General features: G+C 46.6%; 1 protein-coding gene across 3 annotated transcripts in view; it reads left to right on the forward strand.

The window, feature by feature from the left end:
* Positions 1–19,063, forward strand: part of NAV2 (neuron navigator 2) — a 423,467-nt gene that overhangs the window by 157,332 nt on the left and 247,072 nt on the right. For all 3 annotated transcript variants that reach the window (XM_081533713.1, XM_081533716.1, XM_081533715.1), the window contains exon 4: positions 7,435–7,507. In XM_081533713.1, coding sequence (XP_081389839.1) covers positions 7,435–7,507 — 73 coding nt within the window. The remainder of the gene's footprint in view (positions 1–7,434; positions 7,508–19,063) is intronic.

Raw genomic sequence — 19,063 nt, forward strand, 5'->3', positions numbered from 1 at the left:
TCGATGGACATGAGTTTGGGTAAACTCCGGGAGTTGGTGATGGACAGGGAAGCCTGGCGTGCTGCAGTCCATGGGGTCGCAAAGAGTCAGACGTGACTTGGCGACTGAACAACAACAGCAAGACCTGTGTTTTATCCTGTAAATATCGCTCCTTAAGCCCTCATTACTCTTCTTTTAGCATCTGGATCAGCTCTTGACGGAGACCTCCACTTGGAATAATCTCTTTGGGGAGTGCTAGGAAGTTAGGGATCGATACTCTGACATTGTAGCAGAATAAATGATGTGCATGATGCTTTCTGGAAGGAACACACACAGAGGCATCCTCTGGGCCTCTCCCATGATACTGACCCCCTGGGGTGCTTTCACCCTCAGGAGGACCGCTGAGTCCGGAAGCAACATACTGCAGGGCTCAGCTCTAAGCATCTGATCTGGGGCCTCCAGAATGAGGGCTGACTTGGAGAACTTAGCCATGGCGCCCCTTCCAGGTCTCTCTGTTTCAAGGGAAAAATCAAGAAGTCAGAAAATAATTGGGCAATGAAGCAATTCTAGGCAGTTGGAAGCAAAGTGGAGAAAGATAGCTACTGGAGGAATTCGAGATTCTCGTTTTCAATTTTCTTCTCCTCTAGAGAGTTTTTTTCGTATCCGTATGGACTTACCCATTTGCTGTAACAGCATAGAGGCTCCTATAAAATTTTGTTAAAAAGGAATTCTTGACAACATCTTAGAAAGCCCAAGTTATAAATATCTTAAAAGATAAGGAGGATACCATTGCCAAATTAAAGGAAGGAACTGGGCAAGGCATTAAAGCAGCACAGAAAAAGTCTGACAGAAACACTTAAGCCCCATCCAGCCCCTGAGTCCCTCATTTTGAAGCTTTCTCTTTCAAAGCCACCAAGAGAGCTAGAGATGAATTTCTGAAAGCTTTGAAGCCTGAATGGCCAGAGTTGGGACAGAAGGTATGGAGCACTGTTGCCAAAGATGGCCTTATGTGTCTGCCAAGCAAGTAGCAGCATGTGGGGCTTACAAGGGAGATACTCCTGAATGTTTCCCCACCTGGGAGAATATGAAGCACATGCATACCTTCCTTCTTTCTGGGGTTCCCTTCTAAAATGAGAACTACTTTGTCCAGGCCCTGCTGCTGTGTCCTGTGGTGCTGTGCATCCCCAGGACCGCACTGTGGCCCATGAACATGTGACCATTTGGGGTTGTTGAACACTGACATAGGTGGAGAAAAATGTGAAACTGGGCAATCACGCATCAGGTCATGGTCCCCAGGAATGCAGAGCAAAAAGACAACACGGGTGAGACAGGCATTCAGAAGGGCAGTTCCCCAGAGTACTTTTGGGTCTGTTTCATGGTTGGATTTCTTTTATTTTTTTCCTTCTATTTTTGTTTTTGGAAACTGGCAAGGGGAAGGAGTGTCAGGAGAGCATGGAGGCCTGGTGGATAGGAAACAGACCTTCCCAGTAAATGTGACCACAGGCATGGCCCTGCCCTTCCCACCCCTCCCCATCTCAGTGCCCAGTCCGGATGTCACTGGAGCCCCACCTTGAAGGCACTGCTCCATCCATCCCTGATACAGCACAGCTCATCCATCCTGAGGCTTTCAGACCAGCCCGGAGGACTTGGTCTGGCTGCTGTTGCCATGGTAATGGAGTGCCAAGGCTTCCCTAAGAACAAGAAGGACCCTGGCCTTCTCTCCGTTTCCGCTCCTGAACGTGGCCCAGTGCTATGCTTTTGCTCTGGGTCCTCTCTCTCTGCTCTTCTCCATTGCTCCCTGGCCTCTAGCCATTTTGACTCTCTTTTGGTTCCCAGAATGTGCAAGGCCGCATCCTGAATGAAAACTGTCCACCTTCAGGTCCCCTGTGATGGGGGTATTCTGCTCTTCCCACTCTCGGTGCCCAGCTCACTCTTACGTCTCAGCTCAAATTTGCCTTCAGCAAACATTCTCGAGTACGTACAAGGCGCCCTATGCTCTTCTGGGTGCTTGGGGTTACATCAGTGAAGAGAACAGACCAACTTTCTGTGGACCAACTTTCTATCTCTTCCTAACCCCCCAATCCTTCCAGGCTTGATCAGGTCCTTTAGTACTTGACAGATGCTATCGGTGTTCTGTTTATTTAATGCCAGTTCCCCTACATTAGACTGTAGGTTCTACAAGGTCAGGAATTGTGTCTCTTTAATTCACCACTGTATACCCAGTACCAACACACTGCCTGACACCCAGAAAGGGCTCAGTAGATATGGGTGAAGAAATGGATAAATGGATGGATGAATGACAATTGTTTTTGTTGACAAGTGGCAGTGTCAGGTGTGAGGATCACACATATTTCTAGAAGGAAGTTGTTTGTGCTAAGAGGCTCAAGAGGAAGCTACACTGTGCTTTTCAAGTCCTTAGAACTTACAGGTTCTTGCTCAGCCTTGTCTGAGGTCCAGGTGTCCCACTACCTAAGCTCTAGGCATTTCATGTTTGTTTTTTTTTTTTATTAATGACTATGACCAAGCCGCACTCTAAAGCAGCATCTGTTTGCCTCCCTTGTCAATTTCATCTTCTCAAGATGGAGACCTCCAAGGGGCTTGGTGAGAAACTAAACTCATCAAAACTGTCACCCCATTTACTCGGTCTGCTTGGAACCCTACCTTCCCCTGGGCTGCGGTAGAGATGGTCTTCATCTGGGTTAATCAGTTTCATACACTTTGCAGTCAGCTATGCTGGTATTCAGAGTGAAATGCTACCATGACAACTGCCACAACAGATGGTATTTGATCAGTCTCTAAGCTACAGAGGAGATATACAGCAGTGCTTCTGAGGTTTGCATATTTTACGTTATCATGAGACCCAGTCCGGCCTTAACCATGACTGAAATGTAAAGTTTTCCATTTGCCTCCAAGCCCCGTCCCTTCTCTTTCCAGTTGTTTGCCATTTGTTTTGATTTTCCTTGCTCTCTGCCTGGCCTGGATGTAGATGTATTTCTGAATGTGGAGGAGCTAGGCTACAATGTACTTGGTCCATGGAAGTTGCCCTGCAGGTCTAATGTTTAGAGACTGTTGAGAAGCTATTCAACTATGGGATGGAGATCCTGGCTGAAAGTGGGGGGAAAGGCTTAAAACTGCCAGCCTTTCTCTCTCGGATGTTCATGGACCACACAGGGTGGAGGCCACGTATGGCCCCAAAGCAAGGGAAACCCTGGGAAGTGCATCTTGGTCTCAGTTTGTCCCCTTACCCTGCCCTCTCTTTCTTCGGGCTCCTTTCTCCTCCCAGGGTCTCTGGTGTTGTGGTCCCATTTCTCAGCTTCCCATTTCCACCCCAGCAAGCACTGCAAACTCCAGGAGCTTGATCCCAGGGCTCTTGGACCCATTGCTATGGCAACAGCTATAGCAGCCTTCTCAGCCAGTGCCCCTCCCCACCCCCTCAGCAACACTGGAATGTCAGACTTTGCACAGATATTTTTTTCAGCTAATTTTGGAAAGCAGTTTATATTGGCCGCTATGTGTTAATGAACAACTTCGGTTCTATTTACATACTTTGCTGGTGAAGAGTCTTTTCCTTTGCTCTGCCTCTCAGCTTTAACAGGATCTGCATCCCACACTGGATGTCTGTATCCCATATGAGCCATGAGCCTCTTTAAAGATGGGGACCTCATTGTGCTATGATGGGAACCCTAGAGACTGCCACTGGCCAGTCCCCTCCAGGGATGATGTGGTAGGAGTATGCAGTCTCAATCATACGGGAGGCTGGATTGTTTACCTGAACAGTGTTTATAAGAAAACCTTAAGGTGATTTTGAATCACAAGAGAGCCTGGATCAAAGAAACAGTCTCCCCTTCTGATCTCATTCCAAGTGAAGCAGGAGGTTGGAATCCACATCTGACCTTGCTCCCCAGCCCCGTGCCCTTCCTGGGGTACAGATGAAAAGAGCGTGGGTCTCTGCCGCCTTGTCAGGCATGAGTTTTAACCTTAATGGAACATTATTAAAGAATGGATTTGAAACTTGAGGAATGTGTTTTGAACTCCTGTGAGCAGAGAATTCATGGGGGGGGGGCGGAATCAAGGCGCTTGATGGGCTTATGAATCGTCTTTTAAATGATGAACCAAGTTCTTATTTTTAGATTTTACGTTTTCTGGGAGTGCAGCTCAGCCATCTGGATAGTGTTCCCATTTCATCTCCTCTTTAGGAGAAAGCATTCCTGGTGCCCTGGAGCCTCCTCTCTTCACCTCATGGAGGGAGATCCTAATGTTTCCCTTGTTTATTAGATGCTCTGATTCTCCTGGAAATGGAGGGGAGTCAGGGTGTGTGGACCTAAAGAGGATTGTGTAAATGTGGACTCCTGGACTGGGGGAGAACTCTGGACTAACACTAGCAAAAGAATGGAGCATAGTACCCGGCACAGAGCAGACATCGCATAATTACCTTGATTGAATGAATGATTAAAAGAATCATCTCAGATGTCTCACCCTTGCCACTGTGGATATGTGGGGTTGGATAATTCTTTATTGGGAGGGATCTGTGTTAGTAGCATCCATAGCCTCTGAACACTAGATGTCAGTCCCCTTCAGGGTTGTGACAACCCTGAATGTGACCAGATGTGGCCAGATTCCCCCTGGGGGGGTGCACAAAATCTTTTCCTAGTCTCCTTCACTCCGTGAAGAACTACTGATCAAAATTATGAAATTTGTTAACAGAGTGATAGGACTGTAAAAAAAAAAATTAATGAGAGATGAAGTATTTTAGGTAACCCCTGTATATTATTCCTCCCCTTAACGGAATTTAACATTTAAAAAGGGTTCGATGCATGATACAGGGTGCTCGGGGCTGATATAATCCAGAAGGATGGGATGGGGAGGGAGGTGGGAGGGGGGTTCTAGGAGGGGAAATTATGTACACCCATGGTAGATTCATGTCAATGTATGTCAAAACAAATACAATATTGTAAAGTTAAAAAATAGATAAATAAACTAATTTAAAGGATGGAAAAAAAAAACAGTTAAAAAGAAAAACTGCGAATCAGTTGAAATGTACCAAGGCTAGCCTTGCAAGAAGAAATTACCATGGACTTTAAATGATGGCACATACATCGAATGCCCCATAAATGTACTCCATGCTCCTTGGAAGGGAAGTCCTGTAGAAGTGCCGTGTTGTAGTAGAGCGGAGCTTTTCCTGACTATGTTGGTAGGTGTCCTTTTTTTGGGTTCAGAGTCACACTGCCACAGTATTGGTGAAAAAAACTGAAACCTACCCATCTCAGTCCACGCACGTGACACCTCCCAGGATAAGTAACAAGTACACTATTTTTGATTTTGCATTATCAGGTTCAGGGGCGGTCAGCTTTTTCTGCTTCTCATTTTCCATGGGGACGTAATTGCCAAAGCCTCCCTTCTGAGCTGTGCACCACGAGATATTACAAGAAGTAGGTTTGGGTCCTGTATAGCACAGGAAACCGTATTCAGTGTTCCTGTGATAAACTATAAGGAAACGAATATGGAAAAGGATGTATATATAACTAAATCATTTTGCTGTACAGATTAACACAACTTTGTAAATCGACTATACCTCAATAAAATTAATTTAAAAATTAAAAAATAAACACATACCCCCCAAAAATGGATAGGATTATAGGAAGAGACAAGTGGTAGCAGGACAATTTTATAATTTTACCGTGATTTCAATATTAGTGCCTTTGTATGGAGGCAAAAAATCCTTGTGAGTGGTTTTGGCCTGTTACCACTGTGTACAATAGCATGAATTCTCAAAAGCAGGGTTTTGTAATCGAGTGCAGTCACATTTAGAGAGAGGATTTTTATTACACTTCTACATGGAAGCTGGCTGCTCTAAAACACTTTGCACAGGATCCTCCCAGCCATTCTCGTCCTTCTTTGACCACCGCCTCCCCCCACTTCCCTCCGAGGTGGCAGCACCTGGTTGTCACTGTCAGTCACCCTGCACTGGAAAGAAGAAAGGAGTGTTTAAAGCCAACTCATTTTTCCTCCCGCTTTGTAAGATGTGACTTTCTGCCATGGTGGCAGGCAAAACCCATAGCATCAGCATTTATTTTACTTGTGGGAAATTGCATTCTACCCCTTTTCCTAGAGATGAAAGAATGCCTCTCAGATGAAGACCCTGGAAGCTGGGAAAGAGATGGGAACCTGAGATACATAAAAAAAAAAAAAGAGAGAGAGGATGGAGCAGATTCTTTTTCAGTGGATGCAGTTTTATTCAGGTGTCCCCAAGCTTAACTTAATATGTTTGGAAGCTGCAAAGACTGAGAGCAGAGAATGCCAGACATCAGGGAAGGGCGGACATGAACTTTAAGAAGACTGCCTTGGAGCCAGACTGTACTCAAATGAGAGCTCGTAAAATGGAGACACTTTACTCTGTGGCTACGAAGGAGCCATCAGGATGTTGCTTGGGGGAGGTGAAGAGAATGGTCACAAGCGCACTGTGATAGACAGTCGTTTATGGGTTCAGAACAAACCCTTGGGTCAAATACTGGTTTGAGCTCATAAGCATGTGGCTGGAGCCTGGGAAGTCGGGCGGGGGGCTGGGGGGTTGTAGAGGTAAGGAAGACGTGAAATGCAAACTCTGTGAAATCCAAAGTTCCCTCTGTCAAGTCCAAAGCAATTTCTTTTATTTATGGTTACCATTGACATGAATCAAGCCTGAACATTTTCCTGTAGACCTAAAAGTAATTAACCCTGACAACTGAAGTCAAATTAGACCTTTGGGAATGACCTAATTGCTCTTTCCTGGGAGGGGGACGTGAGCTTGCCCTTGGCCGTAGCATTCATCCTGGATAAGCCTAGAAGGCCTCCCAGACTCTGGTGGGGTCGGGTCCCTTCTTGCTACAGAAGACACAAAGGACAGAGAGGTTGGGTGAGTTGGCAGCTCTCCTCGGTCCTCTGCGATGCCTGCCATCCTGAGAATTTTGTGAGTCAACACTACCCAGATTCCTGCTGAAATTCCCATTCACTCTTTTTATATTTGACTGCTTACCTCCTCGGGGGCTGGAAACCTCTCCCAGCTGCTGGTAGGGGGGTGGGTCTCCTAACCTCATCCCCACCTCCGTGTTTCTGGCAGCTGCTCAAGTGTTCAGGATGGCGCTGGTGACAGTGATCAACACGAGAGCTCCGATTTCACCCTGGTTATTTTTGGCAGCCATGAGCAATCCAAGGCCTCGACTCTTGGCACTGTGTGTGGTTAGGATATTAGGTAACCTTTTCCTGTGCAAGTACAGACAAAGGAGAGTCCTGACCTGCATCCATCCATCCATCTGTCCATTCGACATTTTCATGTCATTTTTTTCCTCTTCAAGAAACTTAGCAAATGCACAATGAACCCTCTCTCTGACATAGCCTCTTGTTCCTAATAAGAGATGGCTCTGGAGAAGGCTAAACATTTATTGAGTGTATATTGTTTTTTTTTTTTTTTCCTCCTAGATTGAAAACATAGATGCCTGCTTGAACTTCCTGGCAGCTAAGGGAATAAACATCCAGGGACTCTCTGCGGAAGGTGAGTGAGCACTTGTCATGGAGTTGCCCTTTCACTGTTTGCAATGCCCAGCTGCTACTTATTGATGACATTTATAGAGTTAAGCCAGTGGGTCCTGGTAGGCTCTTCCAGTCTTGTTTCTTTCTGGTTATGAGACTGCTCAATGCTCATCTACACTTGAGGATGCCAGTTTTTTTTTTTTGACAACCTGAAGAATCACTCCTAGAGTGCCGATCCAACCATGCCCACCTCGTCTGCCTGGCACAGAGGGAGTAGTAAAGACAGAGCTGGTTCTCTTTGAGAAGGGTTTCATCACACGATGCTGATTTGATTCACGTGACCGGCGAGTCAGTTAATTATCAAGCCAGGCCTTATCTGTGGGAGAGAGAACACTTAGCCACAGAACATATTTAAATCGTACAAGTTCCCAGGGGAAAGTGCCTAATCCTTATCTCTCACTTTTGTTAGAAGAAGCAGCACTTTTCCTAACTCCAAAAATAAAAAAAAAGCACGTGATTTATTAATAAGACGCTCCATTCTGACATCCTGATTAGTTTTTAATTAAGTCCAATTTGGTGGCTAATTAACACATTAGTGTTTGCTGGTGGTTTGCTGTTCAATTAAGTGTTGGTCTGGAGATGGCTGGTCTGAATTCTTAGCCTCCTCAGGCAACGTCTCACTGTGGAAACTCGCTGTCTCTCTCTCTCTCCTGTTTGTAAATACAAGCAGCTGCCAGCTCCAAGGCTGCCACAGGCCCCGACATCCTCCCAAACTCATTAGGCTGCACCTGCCTCCAGTTTTCCCAGAGCAGGTAGAGCTGTGTGGGTTTCAGATGACACCACCCTAGCATGCTTGCGTTTTGCAAAGTTGCCTGTTAGTATCCACTCTGGTGGTTAGGGTGGGGAGGCGGGGAGTGCTGAGGAAGGACACAGCCCCGTGGAGCAGGTAAGTTTGCAAACATGATCCTCTTGGGCCCTGTTCCTTACCTTTGCCCTGCTGCGTGGTGAAAGCTTGGTTGTCCTGGCTGGGTTTCTGGACTGGAGTCTCCCTCGGTTTTGGAGGTGGGCGGCCACTATTGGCATCTCGTGTCTCTGATCGCAATTCCCCAAGTGGGACTTCTAATAGGCTGGGGCTGTCCCGAGTCAGGCACGGTCACATTGCTTCCAGAAGTCTCTGAGCAAGCTCTTGGTGATCAGCCTTCATCTCAGCTCAGAGAGAAGGGTCCACGGAGGATTCCTTGATCTGGGCTGTGGGCCCTCATCCACCGGGGATGAGACCTGGGCTGAATGGCATGTGGCATGCACATTGCTGGGGTGTGGGGGGTTGTTGGTGGTATTTCCATGGAGACGTAGGGAGATGCAAATTTCTGTTCCAAGGAGCACATGACTTCTTCCTGGAAGAGAGTGCTGGTGCTGGTGTAGGTGGCGGGCACACATTCCTTCTAGTTCCTGGGCGTGATTAGATCCCAGGCATGTGCCCTCATAGCAGAGCATCAGCAGGGGCTTCTACAAGTCATGTGTAGCAGAAAGGGCTCCAGGGGATGTAGACCATAGGCCAGCTTCATCTCATGTGGTCTGAAGGTGACCCTAGCCACCCATCTACCCATTGTCCTGCCTTCTGCCTACCCCGTCTCTCCCCCACCCCCATCTGCCCCATCTTCTCTATACCTTAAGGCATAGAGAGTCTACTCAACAAATGTTTGTTGAATGAATAAGTACCAACTGCACTCAGGTGGCTCAGTGGAAAAGAATCCACCTGCCAGTGCAGGAGATGCAAGAGACATGGGTTCGATCCCTCAGTCAGGAAGACCCCCTGGAGGAGGAAATGGCAATCCACTCCAGTATTCTTGCTTGGAAAATTCCACGGACAGAGGAGCCTGGTAAGCTACAGTCCATGGGATCGCAAAAGAGTCACATACGGCTGAGCACACACGCATGTGCTTAGAAGGCTTTTATCTGCACCAGCCCCAGCTCTCACAACAGACATTGGAATTTACAATAGACCGAGTTTAAAGACGAGGAAATTTTGCCTTAATGAAGTTGTGAAGCCTATGGTGAGTGAGTGGCAGGGCAAGGTGTTGAACCCAGGTGATTTCAGAGCTCACGTTCATGGTGTCTTTGGGGACAGCAGATGGATAAAATGCAAGCATGCCATGTACAGGTAAAAAAAGTCAAAACAGATGTAGAACCTTTGTTCTAGTGGTCACTGTCTCAGAAGATGCTGGGCAGCTCTCAAAGGCACATCCTGAAGAAGGATCAGCCCCAGCCCCTGGTCAGTGGTCGGATGTGGCCCCTGTGAGTCTCTGAGCAGAGAAGAACAGACTGGAATCAGTGGGTTAAAAATCAGTCACTGGGGTATAACCATGAAGTGAGTTTTTCAGGAACTGCCCCCAACTGTGCTATGCTAACCCCCATCTTTCCTGCTGGGTCGAGGCTCATTTACTATCTGGGCCAGAACCTATTTCTCTTTAGTCTTGCATAGATATTGGGAAATGCAAGAGACATAGGTTCCATCCCTGGGTCAGGAAGATCCCCTGGAGGAGGAAATGGCAAACCTCTCCATTATTGCTGTGTGGAAAACTCCATGGACAGAGGAGCCTGGTGAGCCTCAGTCCATGGAGTTGCAACAGATTCAGACACAGCTGAGCAGGCATGCACGTGTTTTTAAGGCTTTATGTCATGAATTTAAAGATAGATTTATGTCAGTATTTAAGACTCAGTCTTGTTCATTTTTAAACTTCAATCTCAAACTCAAAGCCTTTTCCTGGTGTCCCCCCAGAGCAGGTGGCTTTGGAAGACTGAAGCGGGGTGGGGCATGATGCCTTCCTTTCCCTTCCCTCGTCCCCGTGCCTGAGTGGCCAGAATCGGGGCCAGAGCAGAGAAGCAAAGTTCTGCCAGTGATGAAGTTGCTGTCCTTCTCTTGTATGACTGTCATTGCCACTGTCCCTGGGTGGGGGTCTCTGTGTGCCCAGTCGACCGGGCACTCGATCCCACGCTGCTTCCAGGGTCTGGTGGTCTTGGTGGTCTGGTGGGAGATTTGACCAGCTTTTCCAGCTCACCCCTAGCTGGTAGCATTCACCTCCCATCCCCCTGATTAGGACTCTCTCTGTCCCTACACTGAGGTGGTCCCAGTAAGGCTGTATACCTTAGCCTCATGATCCCTGCATTACCCACCATAGAACGGCAGGAATGTGTGGGCTCTGTCCTCCACCTGTGATGATGGAACAGACCTCCTGGCACCTGGATGTCCCCACCATACGGTCTCTGTCCAGCTGTTTCCAGCTTAGGAGGCCCACAGGCAGCTCTGCCAAGTCTCTTCTAGGCAGGGGTCCCCATGGGGCCCTGGGGTGCCAGCACCACCACTTGGAGTAATTCTCTTGGGGCCTCCACTCCCTTGACTTGAAGAAGTGCATGGACCCCACCTTCTTGCTCCTTGGGTAAGAGGAGGGGATAGCCTGTCTCTCAGATCATCAGTCACGACCACCCTTGCTCACCCTCAGTGCCATTCTCTCATCTGGATCTTCTCCTGATTTGGGGTTGGGTGGGTCGACGTGGGTGATACTGGTCTTTGATGGTAAGACTGATTCTGGACTAGTACAGTCTTGTGGGGGTGGGGGGAGTGGGTGACTGGCCCCAAGTTTTGTCAGTTCCTTGAACTCACAAATCAAGAGTACTGAGAGCGTTTTATCCTCAAATGAGTCTTAAGGCACAATTTCAGGGTTATAGGAAATACCTCCATTTGACATACTGGTCAGTTATAGGAATGGAAACCATATATTGAGAACCCACCATGGGCCATCACTGGGCTGAGAGCCATACACAATTTTTACCTTATTTAATCCCCCAGCAACCTTCTGAGGTCGGTATATATATTACCCCATCTTACAGATGAGGAAACTAAGGCCCAAAGAGATTGCTACATGTAGCAAAAGGGAGGCCCGCAGGTGATCAAGCTGCTCACAGCTGTTGATTTAAAGGCCTGGGGTTTTCTCCTGCTCACCACTACCCACACTTCCAACCACCTGCATAACTACTAGAAAATCATTATAGTGTTCAAAGAAATAATGTCATATTAATGCTTTCTGTTTTGCTTTTGAAGATGATTGAGCACCCCGAGGTTCCTCCTCTGATGGGAAAAAAAAAAAAATCAGTGGTTGGAAAGCCCCACAGGCACATCACCACCCTTTCCCAGTGACTTAAGCAGGTTTGGAACCTGGGAGGCTGTATGCACCTGTCCTTGAAGCGTTTCAGCAGCTCAGGCCCTGCCCTGCCCTGCCTGTGAGAGAGCCACAGGCAACCTTTGTTCCAGGGCAAGACAGCCGATGCCTGCGAGCCGGGGCTGCAGGCCAAGGTGAGCCCTATGGAGACGCTGCTAGTTTGCGGCTTCTCCCACTCCTTGGTGTTCCCAGAGGTTGGACCCATCCACTTGCTCCTGGAGAGTGGCCAGAGTCCTATGAGCCTGGGCCTCACCCTGACCCAGGTGATCGTCTAGATCCCTTCAGCCCCTTTCTACCACACTTCTGTCACCGCCGTCTGTAAACCTGTCCCCGGGAGGAAGTCCTCTATCCCTGGGAGTGTTTTTTGTTTGTTTGTTTTTCTGTTGCAATGAGAACTCTTTGGATTTATTCTCTTAACAACTTTCATATATAACATACAGCAGTGTTAATTATCTTATCATGTTGTACATTACATGCCTAGTTCTTATTTATCTTAAAACTGGAAGTTGGTACATTATTGACTGCCTTCATCCAGTTCCCCCACCCCCACCTTTGGTAACCACAAATCTAATCTCTTTTTTTTTAATAAAAACAATTGTTCACTGATTAAAGACAAACTTAATCTTCAGAGTTCATAAAGAGATCCTAAAAACTCAATAGCAAAGTAGTTATATCAATACAACAAGTTATTCTCTGAAAAGGAAATGCAAATGGTAATTAAACATAGGAAGAAGTGCTTCACCTCACTAACATTCTAAAAACTATTAAAATAACCTGATACACCAACTTTCATGTATCAGATGATTAAAATTGAAAGATCTGATAATATCAAATGATTGAGAGGTAGGTACTCTTATAAACCTTTCCTTGTGGGAATAAAGTTTAGACTATTCATCTGGGCGATCAGATTCCGTTAAAATCTGAACTATTTGATACTCAAGTATTCCACTTTTCCATATCTCTCTTTGAGATTGTACCTGGGAGGTTTGAGAACACCTGGGCTTTGCGCTGCCTGGCCCTAAGCCCATGATGGGGAGGCAGAGGTCGGGAGGGGAAGGCCTTTCTTATTCAGCATATATTTGCTGGGCACATCCGGTATACCAGGTGCAGTGCTAGGCACCAGGGTACACGGAGAGTCATGTCAGTCGTACAAAACTAGCTTCAATTCCAATTAATAAGAGAGTTGTCCTGGTGGGATGTACAGGATCCAGTCACTGGTACCCAAAGAAAGGTTAACAGTCAGCTCTACCTGGGGCCGTCAGGGGGCTTCACAGAGACAGTGGTGCTTCCCTTGGGTTTTACAAGATGAGTAGGCTTGCACCAATTGGAAAGGGAAGGTGAAGAGAAATTTATATAGAAGTTAGGTCATAGTAATGTGATGGGCACAGAGGACTTGCTTTTTATCAGTCTTGCAGGTTGCAGGCAGGATGATGCTTCCAGGGGCCTCTGACAAGGAGTATACGCTTTTGGCGTGAAATAGATCCCTGGGTCAAGAAGATACCCTGAAGGCAAGGGAAGATCCCCCGGAAAGGAATCTTCTCCAGGCAGCGCAAATCCCAGGTTGCTGACTTGATTAGTTCAAACCTGGGTTTGTGGCCCTGATAGCCAGAGACTTGATGCTGAGCTCTCCTCCACTGATTCCGAGCCAGGAAACAGGAGGTCTTTCTGGACCGTTAGGGTAAAAGCAGCAGGCGGATTGTCTCCATTGTCCTCCTACCGCGTCTCCGGAGTTCTGCGGTGAGTGGGACCGTTTCTGTCCCTTACCAGCAGGGGGCGCTGTGGGCTCTACTCCCACCTCCTCATCCACTTCGCCTGTGGGCACTGAGGGGCTTGATGAACCGAAGGGCTGCTGGAGTGGGGTTATGCAGACGGCCCAGCTGGGATCCACAGCCCCAAATCAGCTGGGTGACCTTACACCGTGGCTTAAGGGGATTGAATAGGAATCCTGAGTCTGCAGTCTAGGCAGCCTTCCCTCTGGCTCCCAATCCCTTCCCTACAAAGCAGCTTTCTTTGTATTAGATTATTCCAATGCTTGTGCCTTAGTAAATCAGACTTGAGGTTTCTTTTAAATAATGTTGAAAGAAAATAACTCTGTTATTCTCCCATCTTGCCCAACATCCCCTACAGCATCTATGCAGATTAGGAGCAGTGAGTGGGAGTAGAGATCAGTCAGAACCCAAGGAGATTGAGTCAAGGCAATACTGAATTCTAGTGGAAATTGGATTATGGTCGGTATAGTTTATTCTTCAGTTGATGTGCGGATGGCCATAGGAGAGAAAATAGGACAGGGTTTTCGTGCTGGTTGCTATGCCCTGCTAGCTCATGTCTCCTCAGACAAGCCATCTCTCTCTCTCCCTCTCTCTCTGTCTGTAGAAAAGAATACTGGAGTGGGTTGCCTTTCCCTTCTCCAGGGGATCTTCTTGACCCAGGGATCGAACCCAGGTCTCCCACATTGCAGGCTGATTCTTTACCATCTAAGCCACCAGGGAAGCCCATCTCTCTCTAGGTCTACTTTTTTTTTTTCCTTTCTAAAGATCAAGAGTGTGGGGATAGTCAATCAGAAATAAAATGATCCCCTTTTTCCAAGGCCTCAGGAAATGTCATAGGGGAAACATTTTTGTGGGCTGGTGGGTTTGGTTTTTAGAGAGCCTGTGTAGCCAGTTTACCAGGCCTTGTGGCACACAGACAAATGCCATTTGGAAATAAGAAAAGAACACAATTCTAGCTATTTTGGATACTGTCTGTTAAAGACCACCCATGGCATGAACTGTGTGTCTCTTAACTCCAAACTCAAGCATTCACTATGCTTGAGTCTTTTGTTCTGAAATGGATAACATGTGGTCTATCCATATAACAGGATAATGCCTCCCAATATAAAGAAACGAACTAATTGATAATGTTCTCACCCAGATGAACCTTAAAAACATGCTCCATGGAAGAAGGAAAGTGTAGTCACTCAGTTATGTCCAACTCTTTTCAACCCTATGGACTGTAGCCCACCAGGCTCCTCTGTCCATGGAATTCTCCAGGCAAGAATACTGGAGTGTATTTAGCCATTCCCTTCTCCAGGGGATCTTCCCAACCCAGGGATTGAATCCAGGTCTCCCGCATTCTTCCATGGAAGAAGCCAGATGCAAAAGACTGCATGTCACATGATTCCACTTACAGGAAATTGGCCCAGAATAGGCCAATCAATGAAAACAACAGATTAGAGGTTGCCTGAGGGGATGGGTTTGGGACTTGATTACAGATGAGCGCTTTTCAGGGTGATGGAAATAGTCTAAAACTAGAATTTACTAAATTTACTAAAGATCATTATACACTTGATTTTGTGGTTGTAAATTATACCTCAGTAGAGCTGATTTCTTTTTTAAAAAGAGATGCCTACTGAGTTTTCTCTAAAATGAGATGATCATGGTTGGTTTTTTTCTTGAGGCCCGTGACTGTCTTGAGGGGATGTGCAGGAAGGAGGGACAGCTCCTTAGGCTTCTTGTAGGTGAAGAGCCCTATGCTGAATTCTCCAAAGGCGGCAGGTACAACAACTTTATTTTCTGAACCAAATAAGGAAGTACAGAGACAGGCTGCTTTGATTTTATTTTCTCATTTAATCCTGTTAATCTCCACAGCATCCCTATGGGGAAGGTGTGGCACACATATGCCCATTTTAAAGAGGAAAACTGAGGCTCAGAGAGTTTAACTCTTGGAAAAACTTTGAAGTCTTCAAATGATGGACTAGAGAAATGCAAACTCCAGTCTTTGTGGCTCTAACAATCAGTGATCCATATAGTAAAAATGCTTCTTCCTAAGAATCAGTGTATCCATGGGAGCACTGGGTTCTTTCACAAATAAAAAAAAGGTTGTCGAGAAGAATAGAACAGTTCTGAGCAATAAAGGACTGAACGTCACGGGGCAAAGCTGGCTCCATTCATCTGCCCTGGGCTGGGCAGGTAGATTGTGAGGGAGCCCACGTGGACATACTTTTTGCAGGAGCAACCCCCGATCCTCTGGCTTTGCTGTGGAATTGTTAGTTCCTCCTGTCTTTGTTTTTCTTGCATGGTTTTTTTTAGAAAATGTATTGTGAGATGTTTGACACATTCCATAGTAAAAGAATACTTCTATTATAGAAGGAGAATAAAGAATATTTCTGTGCCTATGAGCTAACTTAATAAGTAAAACACTATCTGGTGTGCTTTTAAATTCATGATATGATGGGGATGTAAGTAAGCCAAGTTATACCATGTTGGGAGACTGAATGAGATCATGTATGTGAAAAGCTTCACTTGGTATATGCTAATTAGTAGTAGCTCTATAAAAGACACTGAAATATTACATAGATTTCATCTAGCATGATTAAGGCTCTATTTTCATCATCTGAGGAATTCTATTTTGAGAGGAAATTGTTTTCCCGAGTTCCTTAACAGATCCTGCCCTGCCTGCCAGCCCTTGATTCTGGCCCTGCCCCCTGTCATTGTCCAGCTGAGTTAACCAGGCAGACGTCATTTTACCCTTCACCTTCCCACGAGGAAAATGCCCATTTTCAAGAAGAACACGGAGACTCAGAGGTTGCATCTTACAATAACTCAAGTCTGTAGACTGAATCATGCCATCCAGGCCTCATATCCTGTGATGTTGGTGTCCTTGTCAAAACGTTTAGAAGCAGCAGCGGAACAGGCCGTGGATGTGTCCTGCTTTGGTTTCCTTAGGATGGAGAAGGAAGCAGGGGTGAAGGGTTAAAGCTGAGCTTACCCAAAGAAATGGGAGGGGGAATTTTCCCATGTTTGGGGAACTTTCTGTGCTCCCTGCATTGCACACAGTGGTTTATAAGCATCTTGACTTGTCCAGGTGAGCCCTGGCTTACACCTGTTGTCCTAATGTAATTAAGAATGTCTCCCTCTCACTTTCAAAAATGCCATATGGTAAGATGTCACACAGTAAAAAACCATAATTTTTTTAAAAAAACAAAAGGGACGTGTTATATAGTTATATGCTCCTTATCATAAGTCAGCCATTTTATTATTTTTTAAATTTTTAATTGGAGGATAATTGCTTTGCAATGCTGTGTTAGTTTCTGGTGTACAACAACATGAATTAGCTATAAGTATACGTATATCCCCTCCCTCTTGAGCCCCCCTCCCACCCCATCCCTTATCCTAGCCCTCTAGGTTATCACAGAGCTCAGAGCTGAGCTCCCAGTGTTATACAGCAGCTTCCCGCTAGCTATCTGTTTTACACATGGTAGCATGTGTATATGTCAATGCTACCTTCTCAGTTCATCCTACCTCTCTGTCCCCCACTGTCCACAAGTCTGTTCTCTGCAAAACCCATTATTTTTAAGGCATGTAGCTGGAGCTGTATGGGAAGCTCCTACAGGATTCTGGGGCTGTGGTTGTCGAACCAGGACCGGTGAAAGACATGACTGTTCACAGTTGTGCCTTCACCTCTCTGCTCAGATTTGATCTGCAAAACCACCTTGGCGGCAGGGCAAGCTGGCAGTGTTGTCAGGTGAGGCCCAGAGAGATTCAGTGACTTGTACAAGCTAGTAAGTGGTAGAAGACAGGCTGGAATTCAAGCCTTGCTTTTCCAAAAGCCGGGCTCCTGATGGTTTTCTCCCACAAAATCAGCACAGGCTAGCTCCCAAAGCAGAGTGAAAGTTGGATTCTAGTAGTCTGTATTGCCAGTTTCTTCAAGAGCCTGGAAAGAGGAGCTCTCCAACAGGAAGTAATTCAGCCTGAGACCTAGTCAGCAAATCGCACCCCAGGATACTGGCAGGCTAACAGGAGATAGGGCTTGTTTCTCAAAGAACCCCATTCACGCCTTCTGCCCTTCAGCTTGTCATTGGAGGAAACTCTGGTTCCTTTATCAGCATCCTCTTGCCAAGCCTGGGGTAACCTGAAGATGTGTGTTACCCACACTGGGGGTGGGGGCTTCCCTTCCTCCAACCCCACTCCCTTTAACTCCCTTCCCAATTCGGAAACATTCAGCCTAAGGATGGAAGTAGAGAAAAGCAGACACATTACTTTGCCGACAAAGGTCCATATGGTTTTTCCAGTAGTCATGTATGGATATGAGAGCTGGACCATAAAGAAAGCTGAGTGCCAAAGAATTGATGCTTTTGAACTATGGTGTTGTTGGAGAAGACTCTTGAGAGTCCTTTGGACAGCAAGGAGATCCAACCAGTCCATCCTAAAGGTAATCAGTCCTGAATATACACTGGAAGGACTGATGCTGAAACTCCAATACTTTCAGTTCAGTCGCTCAGTCATGTCCAACTCTTTGCGACCCCATGAACCACAGCACGCCAGGCCTCCCTGTCCATCACCAACTCCCGGAGGCCACCCAAACCCATGTCCATTGAGTCGGTGATGCCATCCACCCATCTCATCCTCTGTCGTCCCCTTCTCCTCCTGCCCTCAATCTTTCCCAGCATCAGGGTCTTTTCAAATGAGTCAGCTCTTCGCATCAGGTGGCCAAAGTATTGGAGTTTCAGCTTCAGCATCAGTCTTTCCAATGAATATTCAGGACTGACCTCCTTTAGGATGGACTGGTTGGATCTCCTTGTAGTCCAAGGGACTCTCAAGAGTCTTCTCCAACACCACAGTTCAAAAGCATCAATTCTTCAGCGCTCAGCTTTCTTTATAGTCCAACTCTCACATCCATGCGTGACCACTGGAAAAACCATAGCCTAATACTTTGGCCACCTGATAAAAGAACTGATTCATTGGGAAATACCCTAATGCTGGGAAAGATTGAAGGCAGGAGGAGAAGGGGACCTCAGAGGATGAGATGGTTGGGTGGCATCACCAACTCGATGGACATGAGTTTGAGCAAGCTCTGGGAGTTGGTGATGGACAGGGAAGCCTGGCATGCTGCAGTCCATGGGGTTGCAAAAAGTCGGACATGACTGTACGACAGAACTGAACTGAAGGGTGGAAGTGAAGCAGAGGGAGCCCCCAGGATTCCCGCTTCTCTGTCCCACATGCTGGGTGGCCATACTGTTTTACCCTCATGGTCAGTTTAGACCCTGGCCATCAGCATCTGGTGTTAAAAGAACTGTAGAAAAGGAGGGATTGCCCAAGGAGACACACCGTTGCATCCATACCTCCTGCCTGGGAATAAATAGTTTATTCCTTCTCCGAAGCTCTTTGTGCATGCCTTGAGGCAAATATATTTTAAAGTCTGAAAAATTCCATCTGGAATGAAAAATTTTCTTAGCCCCACTCTGCACACTTTTTTTTTAATGTAGGGGGGAAAATGTTTTTAATGTGAGTTTTTTGTGGAAGCAAGCCCTATGGCTTATCCCCACACCTACCCCAAACTCAAGTTGTTTATTTGATGGACAGGAGACAGCCATGTATCTGAGG

Source organism: Giraffa tippelskirchi, chromosome 10 (genome assembly GCF_054371585.1).
Source record: "Giraffa tippelskirchi isolate mGirTip1 chromosome 10, T2T-mGirTip1v1.2.pri, whole genome shotgun sequence".
Lineage (NCBI taxonomy): Eukaryota > Metazoa > Chordata > Mammalia > Artiodactyla > Giraffidae > Giraffa > Giraffa tippelskirchi.